Source organism: Adiantum capillus-veneris, chromosome 21 (genome assembly GCF_014529385.1).
Source record: "Adiantum capillus-veneris isolate H3 chromosome 21, ASM1452938v2, whole genome shotgun sequence".
Classification (NCBI taxonomy): Eukaryota; Viridiplantae; Streptophyta; class Polypodiopsida; order Polypodiales; family Pteridaceae; genus Adiantum; species Adiantum capillus-veneris.
The window spans coordinates 80,144,621-80,164,563 of NC_140951.1; the positions used below are offsets into that span (position 1 = coordinate 80,144,621).

General features: G+C 41.9%; 1 protein-coding gene and 1 pseudogene across 1 annotated transcript; both read left to right on the top strand.

Moving 5' to 3' along the window:
• Positions 1-4,942: 4,942 nt before the first annotated feature.
• LOC147431216 (uncharacterized) lies at positions 4,943-13,155 on the top strand (annotated as a pseudogene).
• A 3,976-nt stretch (positions 13,156-17,131) lies between these two features.
• LOC147431217 (ATP-dependent DNA helicase pfh1-like) lies at positions 17,132-17,647 on the top strand. The gene has a single exon (XM_086493640.1). It carries the CDS (start codon positions 17,132-17,134, stop codon positions 17,645-17,647), a length of 516 nt encoding a protein of 171 aa, XP_086349766.1.
• Positions 17,648-19,943: the final 2,296 nt, after the last annotated feature.

Sequence of the window (19,943 nt, forward strand, 5' to 3'; positions counted from 1 at the left end):
AAACTCACCAGCTATATATGTGCGTCTGTGTTTTGTCTATGTGTATGTGGTGTGTGTGTGTGAGAGAGAAGAAGAAGAAGCAGAAGAGTAACATCATAGGAAACTATCCCAAGAGATCTTAAAGACCTATTGGGCGAGAAGAGTTGAACTCAAGACCTGTTGAACTTGGGTGAGAGAGAGAGAGAGAGAGAGAGAGAGAGAGAGAGAGAGATGTTAAGTATGGAGCCTGATTTACCCTTGTAATTTTCTGTGGTAAAAATGCACATTTGTAAGGCCCCCATTATAAGGAGAAGCTATCGTGCGTGAAGGAAAATCACTCGCCGGAAACCAAAATTTTCATGGCCAAAAATCAGGGGCAACTTTAGGGGCCTTGGGGGCGGAAGTCCCCAAGACTTTTTTTTCCTCGTCGGAATATTATGGCCGGACGGCGGTCGGAAAGTGGTCGAAAAACAACCGGTCGGTTGGCCGGTAGTCAATGGTTGGTGGCCGATGGTCGGAAGTTAATGGCCGGTGGCCGGTGGCCGAATACAATGGCTGGTGGCCGAATTCAAAAGCTGACTTGTCTTCTCAAGGGCGGCCACACATGGACGGATTGGAGGGTCCGATTTGGACTTATCTACACAAGGGCGGCTACACATGGCTGTCTCTCATGAGAGAGGGCAGCCCTTTTGGCCTATAAAAGGAGGCCATTTCTACACACATTTCATAGTGTGAAGTTGATGCAACAAGGTGAGTGTGAGGTGGTGAGAGTGAAGCAAGACGGGAGCTCCATTAAGGGTATAATCCCTTTGTAAACTACTTCTTGTTTTGAAGTACTAAAGCCATTGAGTGGCTGCTTTCCCGTGGACGTAGCCCACATTGGGTGAACCACGTATATCGTGTGTATTCTCTCTCTCTCTCTCTCTCTCTCTCTCTCTCTCTCTCTCTCTCTCTCTCTCTCTCTACTCTACTCTATAATCTCGTGTATGTAAATCTGTCTCTCTCCATTAAGTAATCTACTCAATTTTCTATCTAGCTACGTCTTATTTCCTAACAAGAGAGAGTCGATGTGCCATTTGCTGAGGTGTTGGATCGTTGTAGGGATGCCTTCCACATTTGCATTGCATTAATGAAGTGTAGCGAGCTTGATGATTCAACCATAGGAGTCCAACAATTTGTTGTGGATGTCTTGCAAGGATTTTGTGTGTGTGTGTGTGTGTGTGTGTGTGTGTGCGCGCGCGCACGCGGGTGAGAGAGAGAGAGAGAGAGAGAGAGAGGAGAGAGAACACTAAGCTCTCCTTAGCTAGAGAGAGAGCGCGGGTGAGAGGGCTCTCACATCGGCACTAGAGAGAGGGGGGAGGGAGAATAAACATTGGCCTTACAATCAACAATCGAGGAAATTACCAATCGAGAATTGACAATCGACAATCAATATCTAGAAAGTTGAGAATCGACGGAATCAAGAAATTTTGATCCAATGAATCCAAGGCAAAAGGTGTGCAAGACCAAGGCAAAAGTGGACCTCAACTCCGGTAACTCTCGGCTATTTTTTAAGATTTTTATGCTAAGATTTTTGTGAGCTTTGCAGGTGCTTTCACCTTTGGGTTGGCTTGGAGTTTATAGGTGAATCTCAAAATTCATAGGTGGGATTGTACTAAACCTAAGATTTTTGAGCACTTAAAAGCAAATAAAAATTTTCGAGGCAAATCTCAAAAATTTGTAGGAGGGGTTACACTAAATCGAGTTTAGGCACGATGTGTTCTCCAAAAAACTTGAAAAATTTAGGTATGAGAAATTTAGGGATAAGTTTATTATATTTGAAGGCTTTTACACTCAATTTTTCTATACTTTGTAAGTTTCCTCACCTTCAAATATAGATTTAGAGATAAATTTCAAACTTTTTTAGGTGGGATTACACTCGATCGAGGGTTTTTTGAGCATTTGACTATACTATACTTATTTTCAAAAAAAAGAAACAAATTTATTATATATGAAGGTTTTTGCATTAAACTTCTATGCACTTTGTAGATTCTCAAAACTTTAATTTTAGCTTCTTTAAACTTTGTAGTTTCTTTGAACTTTGAAGCTATTGTTAACTTCAATTTAAAATTTAAGGTTCGGATGTTAAGTTGTTATTCTTTTTGCATCCATGGCTCTTTTCCAACATGGGGATGCTGTATTTGTGGCCTGCAGAGGCCATAGGAGAGGGTGGTGGAGAAAACGTGCGGTTTTCTCACCGTTTATTTTCGATGGTTGGATGAGTGCCAGGTGGAGGATAAAGAGTTTGCGCTTTACGTTTTTGCTGCACCACGTGAGACTTTTGTAGGGCATGCAGGATGGGACTTCTCTATAGCCGCGTAGAGCATGGGGAAGGCGTACCGAAATGGCCTCGTCCACAGCCCCACCTGACAGCCCCTCTGACTTCTCTGCAGCCGCGCAACGCATGGGGAAGGCTTGCCGAAATGGCCTCCTCCGCAATCCCAATTGGCAGTCCGTCTGCTCCGTCCTGCACGGCTCTGTTTTGTCTCACTGCTGCGTACGACCTGCTGCATCATGCGGTGCTTGCATGTCAGTGTACGACCTACTGCGTCATACGATGCCTGCACGTTTTCTGCTCCGTCATATGGTAAGGAAGCAAGGCTGCAGCTCTCTCTTCTCTCTCACAAGTCGGAGTCACAACGTCTACGACGCCTTGCAATGCGTGCATGCTTGCAGGGCCCTGTTTTCAAGGCGTGCTTTCTCTCACAGCGTGTGTGGAATGCATTGAATGCTTGATGGGAGGCTGACATTCAGTGTGAGGCTTGCAGGGCATTGAAGTCTTGAAGACTTGAGAAGCTCAAAAGCTATATGCAATCGAATATTAAAATGCAGTTGACGTTTAGTGTGAGGCTTGCAGGGCATTGAAGACTTGATGGGAGTTTTTGAGCTTGTGCATGTCAAAACCTGTCTGCAGCAGTCAAATACTAAAATGCTATTATTGGCCAGCAGAGGCCATAGGAGAAGATGTTGCAAAAACGTGCAGTTTTTGGGCCGTTGAAGCTCGGACAGCCAGGATGCACGCCCGCTGACAGGACCCGACCCATGAGGCGACGCTTCTGTAGGGCAGCGCGCGGAGTTCTCTGCAGCGCATGCGTGACAACAACGCTCTCTGCAGTGCGTGCGTGATAGCAGTGACTTAGGAGGCGTCCGTCGCGCACGTGTCTGCTGCCTTTGAGGCTTTGACGAAGTGTGCTGTGCATCACTTTCAGCAAGCTTGCTTGGAAGCATTAACTATTGCTTCAGAGCATGTGCTCAAATCGAAGCCTTCGTCACTTGTGCCCCTTGCAATTGCTTGCGTGCCTGCACCGCCCTCAAAGCGGCATTGAATGCTTGATGGGAAAATGATTTTGGTGCAGTCGAGCTTCTATTATATTATCAAATTGTACAAAAGCAAGTGGGAATGTGTTGTCGTTCATGGCTAGAAAATACATTTTTCCCACACACTGAAAATAAGAGGGAACTTGAAATTCTCTCGCTTTATAGCCCAAAATTTGAATCTTTTGCCGGCAGTTACACCAAAACTTCTATGAATTTCATGCTTTTCTTAAAGGCAAGCTTAAAATGTAGTCGGGATTTGTCAATTTTAACCGGTTAAAATAGAGTACATTCCGGTTTTTTTCTAACACTACTGCCGTTTCTAATCACAAAAATGTCAATTGAGAGCAAGCAGAAAAGCGGAAACTGCACCTCGAAATAGATAAAAAATAATGTAGGAAATTGAAAACTAAATCTAATTTTTAACATTGTCTCTAGGCATATTCAAGAAAAGAAATTTTGCACCTCCGTAAAAATATTTCTTCCCGAACACTTTAATCGGGGGAGAGGGAGAGAGAGAGATGCACGTGCGTGCGTCAATCACACTAAAACTTGTGTGAACTTGACGGGTTTCTTAAAGGCAATCTTGAAATGTAGTCGGGATTTTCCAAATTTCGAGAGGCCCGAATACTCCGGCTCTGTCTGAACCACCCCCACTCACCCGAGGAAGAAGGATAACCTTGGGGAGAGTGTGGATGTCCCTAACCGGAACTGGGACTGACGGAATGCCGGCCGCCTTGGCAGCTATCGAGGCTGCCGTGTGAGGAGTCTCCAAGATAGTCCCAATCACTGAGCCTATCTTGGACAAAAGTGGTGGGTACTCACTCCTCAAACTAGCAAAGTAGACGAGATGGTAAGGCCTACCTCCTTCACCAGAACATCTGAAGCTAAATCAAAACCATGTCTCCACTTTTGAAAGTAGGCTCGAACTACTTGGATGGTCAGGGGGACTCATCGCAATGACATTGGATGCCGTTTAAAGCAAACTAGGTTCCGTATTTTCTTTGGTGCTAGTGCCGTTTTCAATGTCAAAAATGTCAGTTGAGAGCAAGCGAAAAAGGAGAAGTTCCACCTCGAAATAGAGGAAAATAATGTAAAAACTTGGAAAATAAACATAGTTCTCAACATTTTCTCTAGGCATATTCAAGAAAAGAAATTTTGTATGTCTATAAAGATATTTTTTCCCAAACACTTTAGGGGAGAGAGAGAGAGAGAGAGAGAGAGAGAGATGCACGTGCGCGCGCACACGCACGCACACACTCACTCATTTTCATAATAAAAAAGTTCAAATGCATATACTAATGCTTGAAATGACACCTATGAAAGTTAATGTGAGGGTGACCACTTCAATTTGAGCTTGTGCATCTCAAAAGCTGTGTGGAGGCAAATATTAAAATCATATTATGTTATCAACTTCTATAAGAGGAGCCCTTCTTTTGCCTTTCCGCATCTCACAGAATTTGTAAGCTCATATAGTTATAGATTACCTTTAGCTTTGCTTGTCAATGGCTTTTATGAAATTGTGAAAGAGCAGCCCTTCTTCTGCCTTTGTGCATCTCAGAATTTGTGAGCTCATTTACTTATAAATTACCTTTAGCTTTGCTTGCCAATGGCTTCCAAAGAACACAGTGAGAGTTCTCTTGTTGCCGAAGGACGAGAATGGTTTGTAAGCAGTGGAGACTCCGATGGTGCTGACAGCATAGACTTTGAAGGCGGTGAGTCTTATTGACGCCTTTTGTGTTGTAGTTGCTCATTTTGGTTCATCAAACTTTCGAAGAATTTGTATTGTGAAATCTGTCTCTAACTTGTGTTGCGAATGTGGTGCTAGTTCTGAATTTGGCGAATATCAATTAGCGAATGTCGTTATTCGATAATCATTACTTCCATTACTCTTTTGCAAATGTAATGTTTGTTTTGGTCATTCTCTTGTTTCTATGTCATACTACGCTTGAATCCTTCCATGGGCTTCGCTTGTCTTCAATCGCTACTCACATCGTCAAAAGATAGTCAAAATGCAGAAGTAGGTCAATAGTAATCTTGCTCTAATCAATTGGTTTACCTCAACAAGTAGAGGAAGGCTTACATTTTAGGGGTTTTTAGAAAAAGTCAAATGCATTGCTTTTGAAAACAGTGATCGAGCACATCGCATGTGTAGCGCGTAGGCCGCGCTCCCATACCAATATTTCGAGTGCTTGAGCCTATGAGCACTACCTCTTGAATGCACCATTTGATGCACAATGAGATTTTGAAACACTTAGGTTTTATTTTGCATCCTTGCATTGTGCATTCTCTCCAACACAGTAGCTTTGCACGCGTAACACGTGCACACAATATGCTTACATGCTCATTCTCATTACATAGCCATCGAATCTGTGTGTGTGTGTGTGTGTGTGTGTGTGTGCATGCGCGCGTGTGTGTGTGTGTAATACACAGAAGTGTATGTAGGCCTTTACCACAAGCACATTCACCGCTCTCTTATGATTGCCCATCTTCCTATAATTGCAAGCACGTCTCTACCTTCTAGTTGCTTTAGTATGCAAGAAGTAACCATACGAAAAGGTTGTCACGCAAGGAAATTTCTATCGCAAATGACTGCTTCTATTTCTACCTATCGTTGCCGAACTTTTCCTTATATGTGAAAGGCATTACATCCTCATAATTGATCTTCTACAGAGCTTCCAAGGTTGACAGAAGGTACTCCGAGCTCGAGTTGTAAATGTGTCGACGTGTCCTCAATTGCATGCACATCATCGCCGCCTCGCAAAAGATCAAAGGAAGAGCTGAATAAGCCCCACAAGCCTATTGCACGCGCATTGTTTCGTTTGAACGACTCCGTGAACTCTAGATGTGAGCCTTTTGTTTTTCGAAAGTGCCTTTCTTTGAGAGTCATTTTATCGAGTCGTAGAGCTGTTTCCTGATTTTACTATCTTTTGGATTATGTAGGCAACCAAGTTGTGGAGGACCCCATTAATGTCAAGAAGGAAGCATATCTTGAAATACCTGTTTTGCCTTTGTCTACTGAGCCTCTTGTGCCACTGCAAGGAACAATCAGCCTAAACCTGATTGAGCGCACACCTCTGAACATTGCTAATGATCCAAGTCCAATTGAAGTCGAGCCTTCTATTCAAGATTCTAGGCTTTATGCACCAGATGAATCACCTCAACTACATAGCAAGTCTATTGATCTTAGTATTGTTCCATTTGCTCAAAGTCTTCTACCACAATTCTTGATTACTGACATCTCTGATTCTAGCCCGCGATTCTGTATCGAGGGCAAGATATTGAATCTGTATGGCACCTACAAAGTTGGCCTTGACCAGTTGAAGTACAACCGCTACTTGAAGGTCGACCTGGTCGATGAAGAATGCACGGACACTATCACGGTGGTGGTGAATGATCCATACATAGAGCTCTACGTCGACAATGTTGAAGATGATGAAACAGGAAACAGAAGGAAGACAGCAACTCAGAGTAGGAAGAAGATGGAGAAGGAGAAGACACAAAGCTTGTGTACGAGATCTCTGTAGTCTCTCTCTCTTTGTATTGGAATAATAATTGTGTATACAAACTCAGAGCTACAAAGCTTATATGAAACCCTAAGAGATAAGGTGTCCTTTCACACCAGATGTCCAGGGGGAAAAACCCAGTGGGAGAAAAGTGCCCCTGGTGAAGCGCGTATACACACTAACACTACTACATGTCTACAAATCCCCCCTGTAGTGATAGTGTGAATCCGTACAAGGTAGCAGATCATCATGTGTATGAGAGTAAGCCCAAAGCTTTTCGAAAAGCTTCAAACTTTTCTCGTGATAACGCCTTCGTAAATAGATCTGCAATGTTATCCTGTGTAGGACAGTAAGTTAGTGTGATCTCCCCTGCATGTAGCCTTTCCCTGACATAGTGGTAGTGAACCTCTATGTGCTTTGTTCTTGCATGAAATACTGGATTCCTTGCAACTGCAATAGCACTCTGACTGTCAGTGAAAATGGTAGTGGGTGCCTGTTGACACTCACAAAGATCTGCCAATAACCTGCGTATCCATACACAATCAACTGTTGCCGTGAAAGCTGCCCTGTACTCAGCTTCACAAGTTGATGTAGCCACTGTGGGTTGCTTCTTGCTTAGCCAAGATATACATGCATTTCCCAAGAAAAAACAATTGCCACTTGTTGCATGTCGTGTGTCAAAATCACCAGCCCAATCTGAATCGCTGTAACCAAGAAGCTGCATAGAATTGTGCTTTCCATACATATCCCCCCTTGGAAAGAACATGGCAAGATTAGGGGTACCTGAAAGGTAACGAAGTATGCGCTTCACAGCCTGCCAATGATGCATACCTGGGCTGTGCATAAATCTGCTTGCTTGTGAAACCCCAAATTGAATGTCTGGACGAGTGTTGCCTGCCAAATATATCAAGCAACCAACCGCTGCTGCATAAGTATGTACATCAAAAGGTTCTCCAGCATCGTGCATGCTCAACTTTGATCCAGTTTCTACGGGTGTAGAGATTGGCTTACAATTTTGCATACCAAACTTGTCCAAAATTTTATGCAAATATTTTGCCTGCAACATGTATATGCCATCCTCTGATTGCACAAACTGAATACCCAAGTAATAATGTAGCAAACCAAGATCAGACATCTCAAAGGTTTTTCTCAAAGCATCTTTAAACGCTTCAATTTCATCTGCAGTATTGCCTGTAAGAAGCATATCATCCACATAAAGTGTTAGCATAATGAGAACTCCATCTCTCTTTTTGACATACAAAGTACTTTCTGTTGGACTATTCTGAAATCCCTGGCCAATCAAATAAGTATGTATCTTCTCATACCATGCTCTTGGAGCCTGTTTGAGACCATACAAAGCTTTACGCAATCTACATACCTTTTGCTCTTGACCTTTTACAACAAAACCACTTGGTTGACTTACATAAACTTCTTCCTGCAAATCACCATTCAAAAAAGCAGTTTTGATATCCAACTGATGCACTTTCCAACCATGATGAGCAGCAATTGCAACTAGTGATCTAACTGTGGACGCACGAGAAGTAGGAGCAAAGGTTTCATCATAATCTATGCCTTTCTGTTGCGCATAGCCTTTTGCCACAAGCCTTGCTTTGTACCTGTCAACAGTACCATCTTGTTTCCTTTTTACCTTAAAAACCCACTTTGTACCAATAGGCTTTTTACCTGTAGGCAAGTCCACTAGATCCCATGTATGATTCTTATGAATAGAATCAATTTCTTGCTGCATAGCATCTTTCCACTGAACACACTCTAAAGCTTGTTCAAATGAATCAGGCTCATCTGCATCACAAAGAGTACTAAAGCAAGCCAAATCTACTTGCTCTCTGCCAAAAGTAGTACCAGCACGTGTTTTTCGTGGCAACGGTGCATCCAACTTGCTATCCTGCAAAGTTTTCTGAACCCATTTAGGCAAGGTTCTTTCTTCCCTGAGAACTTCTTGCTCTTCACGCACAATTTCCTCTACATCATGAGGTGTCACATGCTGATCAAAAGATTGATCAAGATTATCAACCTGTTGTGATTCTTGATTCTCCACAAAAGAAGGAAGCAAACCTTCAAATACATCATGTGTCTGCATATGAGGTACATCAAAAGCAACCATAGGTTGAGCAGTAGTTTCTGCAAAAATTACATCACGACTTTCAAAAATCTTGTTTGTAGCAGGATTGTAAAGTCTATAACCTTTACTTCCACTACTGTACCCCACAAATATACATTTGATTGCCTTATCATCAAGCTTCCCACGTAACTGCTGAGGGATGTGAGCATAAGCAAGACAACCAAAAACACGAAGATAACTGACTGAAGGTTTTTTGTCATACCAAGCTTCATATGCAGTAATGGTCTTCAAGGCACGAGTAGGACACCTGTTCAAAACATGTGCTGCACAAGCAATTGCCTCCATCCATAGCTTATGAGGCAAACTCTTAGCCTTGAGCATACATCTAGCTGTCTCCATTAAAGACCTGTTCTTCCTTTCTGCAACACCATTCTGTTGTGGTGTGTATGGCATAGTGCATTGGTGTTTAATGCCTTTCTTTCCCAAAAAATCCTTAAATGCACCTGACATGTATTCACCTCCTCGATCGGTACGAAGAGTCTGTACTTTGCAACCTGTTTCATTTTCAACCATGGCGACATAATGTTGAAAAACTGCAAACACATCTGACTTTGCTTTGAGTGGATACACCCAACAAAACCTGGAAAAGTCATCAATGAAGGTCACAAAATAAAGGCTGTTTCCTATAGATGGCGTCCTCATAGGACCACATACATCACTGTGTACAAGCTGCAACTTTCGTGTCGCTCTAACTGAACCATCCTGCGAAAATGCAAATCTGTGCATCTTTCCAAGAACGCAACCTTCACATACATGTCTTGGTGGCATCTCCAATAAAGACAAATCATGCACCATATTATGACGTTGTAAAGTCATCAAACTGCCATAACTAACATGCCCAAATCTAGCATGCCACAACTCAGCATCCTGCATGGCCTGAGTCTTTGTTTCTGCAATACATACCTGAATCTGCTTTTCATAACGATCTAGCACAAATAGTCCATTGTCCAGCGTACCTGTAGTGATAAGAGAATAACCATTCTCTCGATCAGAGTGGCGCAGCGGAAGCGTGGTGGGCCCATAACCAGATCTCGTACAACACATCTGTCATCCTCAAAAATGACCCGAAGACCATTTTTTGCAAGAGAGGATACAGACAACAAATTCTTCTTGATCCCTGGAACATATAAGACATCTGGCAAGCATAAATCTGAACCATCTGAAATGGTAATCAAAATCTTACCAACGCCTTTGATTGGATAAGAAGCATTATTTGCACATGTCACCTTCTTTCCTGCTGGAGCTGCATCCAATGAACAAAACAAATTCTTCCTTGAAGTAATATGCCTGGATGCACCACTATCAAAGTACCAAATCATTTGTGTCTTGTCAACACTGTAAGCAGAAAAATTTGAACATACTACAAAAGCATAAGAATCCTGCACAAAGTTTGCAGACTCTTCTTTAGCTGTAGAAGAATCACCAGAAGTTGAAACAACCAAACTTGACTCTTTCTTCTTTTCTTTAGCAATTCGCTTTTTACACTCACTAATGTAGTGACCAGGTTTCTTGCAGTAGTGACATTTACCTTTCTTCTTGGACTTGTCTGAATCACCTTTAGACTTCTCTGAAGACTGTCCTGCACCAGACTTGGAGTGATGAGCACTCTCTTTACCCCTGTTTTTGTTCTGTACAACAAGAGCATGATCCATACCATCCACCTGTAAAGACTTGTTCTTACGTGATTGATCCTCCTGCAATAGCAAAGCCACTAACTCTTCAAAATGAAGAGGGTCAGGATTAGCTCGCAAAGACAGAGTCAAAGAAGTCTGAAAAGTCAAATAAGATGGTGGTAGTGAATTGAGTGTTTTGGAAACCAAGTCCTTCTCTGGAATCACTTCATCAATGCTAAGCAATTGCTCTTTAAGATCCCTGATTTTTGTAAGATGCTCGACAATATCGTCACTTTCGTCCATCTGTATTTTGTCAAGTTGTTTCTTCAAAAACTCTATTCTGGCAGCGTTTCTTCCTCCAAACATAGCTTGCAGAGTGTTCCAAGCATCCTCAGAAGTTCTACAAGATCTGATATGTGGTGTGATTGTCCTCTTTATGGTTAAGGCAATCACAGCCATAGCCTGTGCATCTTTAGTATCCCATCTCTTTTGCTCTGGAGTGACTTGTGAGGGTCCTGCACCAACAGCTGCACCACGACTAGGCGTGGCAGGTGCAATGCTACCTGGACGAACTTCATCTCCAGATACATAATCCCACAATCCTTTACCAACCAAAACATTTTTGGCCATAAAAGACCAAAGAGAATAGTTGGTACCATCCAATTTGTCTTCGGATGTAAACGCACCAAAAATCTCTTTCTCCGTAGATTGAGCCATACTGTAGATGCACACAAGAGAGCAAAAGAACCTCCAAGAGATTCACAAATCTCCTCTCCAATCCAAGCAAAACTCTACACAAAATCTCAGCACAAAGCTAAGACAAGCTGCTTCCCAAAAGAACTGTTTACCTGAAGAAAATCTGTCAAAAAGCACACCCTCTTGATCTAAACGCCTCCGAAAAGTAACTTCTGCTACGCTGCTCAGAACAAAATTCTGAGGGCTCGAACGGCTTCGAAAGGGGGGTAAAACCCCAGGTCGCCTGATCAGAATACTCCCGGAACGTCGAGGATGCTCCCACGAACAAATTTTCCGAAAACTGCCTGAAAACTGCGATTGCGCGCGCGGACGCGAAAACGCAAGTAGAGGCTCTGGAAATCACCTCGCTCTGATACCAATTGTTGAAGATGATGAAACAGGAAACAGAAGGAAGACAGCAACTCAGAGTAGGAAGAAGATGGAGAAGGAGAAGACACAAAGCTTGTGTACGAGATCTCTGTAGTCTCTCTCTCTTTGTATTGGAATAATAATTGTGTATACAAACTCAGAGCTACAAAGCTTATATGAAACCCTAAGAGATAAGGTGTCCTTTCACACCAGATGTCCAGGGGGAAAAACCCAGTGGGAGAAAAGTGCCCCTGGTGAAGCGCGTATACACACTAACACTACTACATGTCTACAGACAAGCTCCACCTCGGTGACTTTGTTCACATCGACAGCCCAATTGTTAGGCGCAAAAATAGAGCAGATGGGGGATTAGCATTGTATTCCTTGTACATTGATGCTACAACTGCTGTAAGCGCAGCAGAACCTTTCCCAGTGTCCCTCACCTTCGCCCGTGATTGCAAGATACGTGCATTTCTTGATGACATAGGTGCACAACAATCTTCAACTGGACGTTCTCAGTTAAGCACACTTGCTTTTGTTATTTTACAAAAGCACAACTCACAATCAAGATTTGGTGGACCTGTCGGTGACCTTCTAGTTGCAGATGGTCCTCTCCCATCAGATAGGGCATTTGTAAGAATTGACCTACCTTGCTTATTACTTTCTAGTCTTCTATTATAGATTTTAAATCTTCCATCATATAGCCATGCTCTTTCTGATTTGATTTACATACTCAATATTCTCTTACAGCTGAGTTTTGTGAACTCTCGCAAAGATGATTGCCAACAGTTGCTTCAAGAAGTGGTTGTTGATGGCCCTGTAATGTGTGTCGCAAGAAACATTGGAGCATTCCTCGGCAAACCAAACACCTTGTCGATACTAGATGTCACAATTCTAGTGCCTGTTCGTAGTGTGCGCCTCAGAGAGGAGCTTATTGCTGTCTTCCAAACTCAAACCGAAAATTTGGGGTACAATCGTGAGGTGTGCTCATGTAAAATAAAGTGATATATTCCAAGTCCCTCCTCTCAAACTCTAACATAGTTATCTGCTGCAGGTTGTTGGCACGCTTCGATTCGTCAACTTCAATAGCGTGTTGTTGGAGAAGCATTGTTCAAATTGCAAATCCACAAAAGTCTACAGACTAAGACAAGCCCCTTATTGCGGATCTTGCAATAAAAACACCACAATAATCACGACACCAAAGTTGGAAGCACGTATTGCAACAAAAGACAAAAAGCTTCTCGATGTGCAAGTAATTGGTGCAGCAGTTGATGTAGTCCTTGCATTGGATAGGACCTTCAACGAAATCTACATTGACTCTGCTTTTGAGGCAAGAGACACCTTGGCAACAACCTCACGCTTTGGCCGCTTCAAGATCAACGCAAGTGGGTATGTGGTGGCGTACCAAACCGAAACTTAGTGTTCCAAATGTCCATCTTTCATTATTAGCTGCCCTTAATTTTGCACGCTTGTTCTAACTATATGCTTGAATGAAACGAATGCTTCCATCCCCTACTTTTTTGTAAGTGCTTTCGCACAATTTTGGTTGTGCTTCTAACTATTGTGATTGGATGTAACCAATGCTCCCATCCTCTACTTTTTTGTAGGTGCTTTCGTACAATTTTGGTTGTGCTTCTAACTATTGTGGTTGTTGCTCAAAAGATTGTCTATTTCTCTTTTCTCTCTCTCTCTCTCTCTCTCTCTCTCTCTCTCTCTCTCTCTCTCTCTCCCCATCTACAAACAAAGACAAATAGGCACACACAAATATAGAAAACGCTCTCTCTCTCTCTCTCTCTCTCTCTCTCTCTCTCTCTCTCTCTCTCTCTCTCTCTCTCTCTCTCTCTCTCTCCCCTCATACACACATACATACAAACGCAAACACATAGACAAATAGCTATATCGACATTTGCATACATACGTGTGAAAAGATAGAGACAGACACCCAGAAACAAACAAACACACGCACATAATTTTCACTAGACATGGAAAATGCTACTGATTTGAGTATTCCAAAAGAGATAGACGTTGACATGATATTCATGCAGACACATCCTTTTAATCAAGAATTGTTTCTAGCACTCCATAGTGTGTTACAAACAAAGTTAAGCTTTGGATCATTTAGGCTTGAGATGCAACAATGCTTGTTCGAGAACTACTTAACGAATTTTATCACGCACTCTTCAGCTTCATTGTTCTTTGCTTCACAATTGGAGTCCTTAAGTGAAAGAGCTACGCAATTGAATGCTTTATATGAAACTTGCAAAACATCAATGACTCTCACAATGGAAGTGATAAATATTTTCTCTCACAAATTCGAAAAAGCACTTGTTGTAATCCTTCGCAATGCTACAAGCGGCAACAACAAACAAGAAGTAATTGGAAAATCAACCGAACAATTTAAAAAAGGGCTTCTAATTATGGATGCATCTACTATGGGCTTAATCTATAATCCTTTCGTAACTTTGCCATTGCGTCGTAAGCTTGTCCACTGGACAATTGCAGAGTGAGATGAATTAATGCGCTTATGGAGGGAGAACATGGATAAGCCAGCTACTCAAATCGCAAATCTTTTTCTCGAAAAGGAACCACTTTGTGTCCATACACACTCTGCAATTACAACAAAACTAAAGCGACTACAACATGTAGAGCTGACAGAGACTACCTCATCAAAGCAACATGCTTCCATTCTTCCACAACAAAAAACCAAAATTTTGAACAAATTCCTGAAGAGGCTGAATGACACACCTACATATCCATGCGAAAAATGTGGCCGTTTGTTTTTCCGCTCGCAAGTCACACAATTCACTCCTCCACCATCCTCACATGTTGGAGGTGCAAAACGAAAAAGATGCCGCTCTCTATTCTATTGCCGCGCATGCAAACGCAAACCAAACAAATCTAGGGTCCCATTTGAGAGCTTGCATACATTGGGCTTCAACGACCCGCTGTTGCCAATCATGCAACTAAACAATGTCGAGGCACACCTAGTCTCCATTCGCATTCCGTTTGCAAAGATTCGAGAGCTAACTTATGATGGCCAATACGGTTTGCGAGGGAGTGTCGTCAACGTTCTTGCGAATATCGAAAAAACACGGCAAGTGCTTCCTCGTTTTATCCACGATGAGGCTTCAGTCTTGATAGGCCTCAAACACAAGCTCGAGTACACACATTGCTACTTGTCTGGCCTAGTTAGACCTTTACTGACAATGAAGGCCACACACGCTCGTCTTCACACCTCTCTGTATAAAAAGGAAAACATAACCATAAATGATAAATGGCTTGCACACTTTCAAGAAATCTTGCACTCATCACTTCCCCTACACACAAGCACATATGAGCTAGAGGATGAGGAAAGTATTGACACTGATGTACTCTTACACAACATCACTACCGCTGAGCAGGTCGTTGATTATAACGATAAAATTTTGCACGTTGCACCATCGGAGGGCAACACACCACTTGGTCTGTTTGCTGATGAGTTTTGTGAGGAGCTTAGTTTTCCTACCATCTTCTTTGGAGAGCCTAGAAAATACCACCAGCACGTATCTAAAAATTACCAAGTAGTCGCCAAATGGGAGCTAATGTACAAAGATAGACGTTTCGCGCTCAACATCGAAAACTTGTTTTTCAAATCAGTGAAGATCATGACACAAAAAATACTATCCTCCATTTAGATACGTCTCCGCAAAGCGAAACTCGAGGCGCTGTGTGCCGGACAGGTTAGTCATGACACAAACATAGAGAAGGTAGTCTCGTCTCGACTCGGCTACAGAGACTTCGAAGCGCTCCGTACCTCTCCAGATTATAAAGAAAAGTTACAAAAAAGAGGTTTTCTCCATGATTCGACAAATAGGGTCCCCAACTTTCTTTGTGACATTTTCCTCTGCTGAGAAACTTGGAACAAGCTTCTCGATGCCTTGCAACAACTAGTCCCGTTGAAACAAGATAGCAATGAGAGCGATAGCTGCTTCCGTAGACGTTTGGTACGAGCAGATCCAGTAACAACAGCTCGCTTTTACCTTAACCGCTTCACAGCCATGAAAAGAATACTACTTAACGATACCACATTATGTGGAAAAATCCTTGACTACTTCTTTGTTACAGAGTTCCAAAGTCGCGACAGCCAGCATGACCATGGTCTTCTATGGGTTGAAGAAGCTACTGTATTAGACCATGATACAAATGATAGTATTGTGACATTTGTGGACAAGTACATAAGTACAGACAGCTCTAAGCTACCATCAGACCTTCATGAAATACAAACACATCACCATAGAAAAACTTGTCTTAAGAAAGGCAACTCTTGCCGCTTCACTTTTCCAAGATTCCCCATGCCATTCACAATCATTCTCAGACCATCCATCAATGACTACGAAAATCGAAAGAGAAGCAAGAAAACTTTGAAACGCATTATGAACAGCCTTGACACACTTCCGACTGGAACTACCATTTCCTTTGAAGAATGGATACGAAGCCTCCATTTGACATTCAAAGAATATACTTTGGCAATAGCAAACTCACTATCCACAACAACAATCTTCTTGAAACGAGATATAACAGACATTTACACAAACAATTTCAACCCCACGATTTCCACACTATGGGACGCAAACACCGACATTCAATTCGTCTTGAACGCACATGGCGCAGCAAGTTATTGCACATCATACATGACAAAAATCGACAACACATTGATAGGAGCAATAAAATCTCAATTCGATATTTGTGTCGCCAACAACGCAACAAAAATTGAGCGACTGCGTAAGCTTGGCAACACTATTCTCAACACACAACAAATTAGCGCACAACAAGCATCTTACATAGCGTTATCGTTGCCACTCCATTCCACAACTCATGACTTTGTATACATAAGTACTAACCCTCCTGATCAATGTGCATTGGTCCTCAAAAGAAAAGCATCTCTACAAAAACTTGACTCATCCGACACAGACATATTCTTCCGAAACATTATTGACAAATATGCTGAAAGACCACAAAGCCTCTATCATCTATGTTTGGCTGAATATGCATCAAAAATTAAGCAAGAGGGTACAACATACAAAGAATTGCGCAAACCTAGGATCATAAGATTCGTCAAATATAACCTTCTTAAAAACCCAGAAGACCACTATAGAGAGCAATGCTTGCTATATCTCCCTTGGATCAATAATGAAAACCAACATTTGATAAAACTCTCTACATGGAGTGATGTATATAACCAACATCTACAACTCATAAAATCAAATGAAATCAAGTTCAATAAAGACCCAAGCCCAATAGACAAATTAGAGATGCACGGCACTTCCACCCCAAGCACAACTACTACAACCAACAACGACTCACATGCTTCAGATCACGCAGACATTCTTAACGATTTCCAAATAAGTACGCACTCAAGAAACCCTTTCAACTTATAGCATTTCAAGTACACCTCCATGACAAATGACGACTTCCACGCAGGGATCGAAAAATTAAATGAGCAGCAACGACACATATTTGACGACATCATGTTGAAAAAAAGAATTCAACCTAGCAAACAAATACACCTCTTCCTCACAGGAGGTGTAGGAACAGGGAAAACATTCACATTGCTATTGTTAGTAGAAGCACTACAAAGATTTTACAACCATAGAAATGCTTCATATCCAGAATCCCCAATAGCATTGCTCATGGCGTACACAGGAAAGGCAGCTTTCAGTATTGATGGCACAACAATCCACTCGGCACTTCACTTGACTCTAATTACTTCTGCACAAACAAGATTGAGTGCCGAAAATCTAGATGCCCTTTCTCTCCTTTACAAAGACTTGAGAATTGTAGTTTTTGATGAGGTGTCTTTGATAGGGTCAAGCGTGTTTTCCATGGCCGACTCACGCTTGCGAGCAATCAAGCGTGTCCACGATAAACCATTTGGTGGTCTGGATGTCATTCTTTGTGGTGATCTATGTTAGGCAAGCCCTGTTAAGGATAGATGGATCTTCACACAAAAACATACACTTTTAGAAGCAGTTTCTCCATCATATTGGCACACTCACCCACAATGCTATGAGCTTACACTGACAATGCGACAAAACGATCCAACGTTCGTAGACATTCTTAACAGACTTCACGTTGCACAACATACTTATGAGGATTTGGAATATCTTAACGACAATTACTACATACCCGTTCCAATCTGCCATCAAGTTTCTCATCTGCTTTACTCCAACAAAGAAAAGGACGCTCATAATCTTGCTGTTTTCAATCAAATGGAGGGAACACCCCATACTTTCATCGCTATTGACAAAAGAAATAACTCATGCAACAAAACAATTAACATCCCTACAGATCCCAAATTCACTGGAGGATTGCACTCAACACTAAGCCTAAAAAGAGGTATTGTTGTCAAGCTATGCGTGGGAAACTTGGATATTCTTGATGGGCTAGTTAATGGAGCAGAAGGCGAGTATAAAACCTTCACACAAGCCAGGGAAAAAACCATAATATGGGTTCACTTCTCTAACCCTGTGATTGGAAATAAAAAACGCTATGAAAATCAAACATTGTATTCACCAACCGTTAATAGCCAATGGACCCCAATAGAGCGCGTCGTTCGTGAATTCCAGGTCGGAAAAAACTACTTGAACGTAATCTTCAGATATCAGTTCCCGTTGCAAGCAGCTAGTGCTCGAACAATTCATCGATCCCAAGGCCTTACATTGCAAACACTAGCCTTCAATCCTGGAAACATACGAACACATGGTCTCGCATACACAGCATTGTCACGTGTTCGAGACCCAACAAATCTTTACCTGCTCAAACCAATACAACCTTCCCATATCAAAGTCGACCAAATTGTGCTACAAGAATTGAATCGCCTGAAAGTGCAAGCTAAATGGCTCTCCACCCAAAACTCGTTGCAATCTTACTCAAACACACATATCATCATTCAATCTCTCAACATTGTCTCCTTTAATAAACACATAAGAAATATTACAACAAATTCCATTCTGATGACAGCACATGTGCTTTGTTTGCAAGAGACAAGACTAACAAAAACAATACTGCATGCAATACCAGGCTTTCTACATCACCAACTTAATGTGAAAGTGGGTGTCTCGATTCTCCACAAAGAAACACTAACCCACTTTGCCAATGGGAAGATCTCTCGTCCAGGAATTGAGATGCTACATACAACGATCAAGTTCACAAACAACAAAATCATCAAGATATTATTCCTCTACAACTCACCTTCGACACGATTAGCAAATTTAATAGACGCATTAAAATCATTACTTGAACAACACAATATGGAAATTCCAATCATTATCCTGGGTGACTTCAACATTGACACTAAAGTTCCTAACAGTTCATACAACCACCTCTTCTCTTTCCTGCACAAATATAACATCAGACAATTGATAAAAGATGTTACAACAATCTATGGCTCCTCTTTAGACCATATTTGGGCTAGCTCGGCAATATCCGAATACGAATCAGGATCCAACTACATGTACTGGTCCGATCACTCTGCAACATACATTCTGCTACCAATTGCCGGCCTTTGACATTGCCAGCCCCCATTCATTTATCACCCTTCAGGCCCCCGTGATCTTTCACCTTGTTTATGCTTCTAATTCACTACAACTCACTTTGTTGATTGAGTGATGCTGAAAACAAAACTTAAAAAAAATAGAGGTAAATCTCAAAGTTTGTAGGTGAAATTATATTGAACCTAGGTTTTTCTCTCCAATTGTTGTGGCCTCCACACGTTGTCTTCTAGTTGATTTGCATGGTCCGTTGGATCAATGTCAAAATTGAGATGTTAAGTCCCTACTAGGTCATCCTCCTTGTTGTAGATGCATTAAAGAGCCTTCAAAAATTGTGTGAAGTAGTCCAGATTCTACGTAACTCTATCCTTTCCCAATGACCTACAATAGTCAAAATTGTGTGCTTGACAAGTTGTTGTCAATCTGTGTATGTGTGAGTGAGCGTAAGAGAGAGAGAGAGAGAGAGAGAGAGAGAGAGAGAGAGAGAGAGAGAGAGAGAGAGAGAGAGAGAGAGAGAGAGAGACCGTAGACTGTGCAAAGACAGCCTTTTCCAACAACGTGTAGACTGTAGTAGCCAAAATTGTGTGCCTGATAGCTTGCATGTGTGTGTGTGTGTGTGTGTGTGTGTGTGTGTGTGTGTGTGTGTGTGTTTGTGTGTAGAGCTGTTTAATCTTAGATAATAAGACATAATTGAACTTGTACATTCAAACGATAGCTG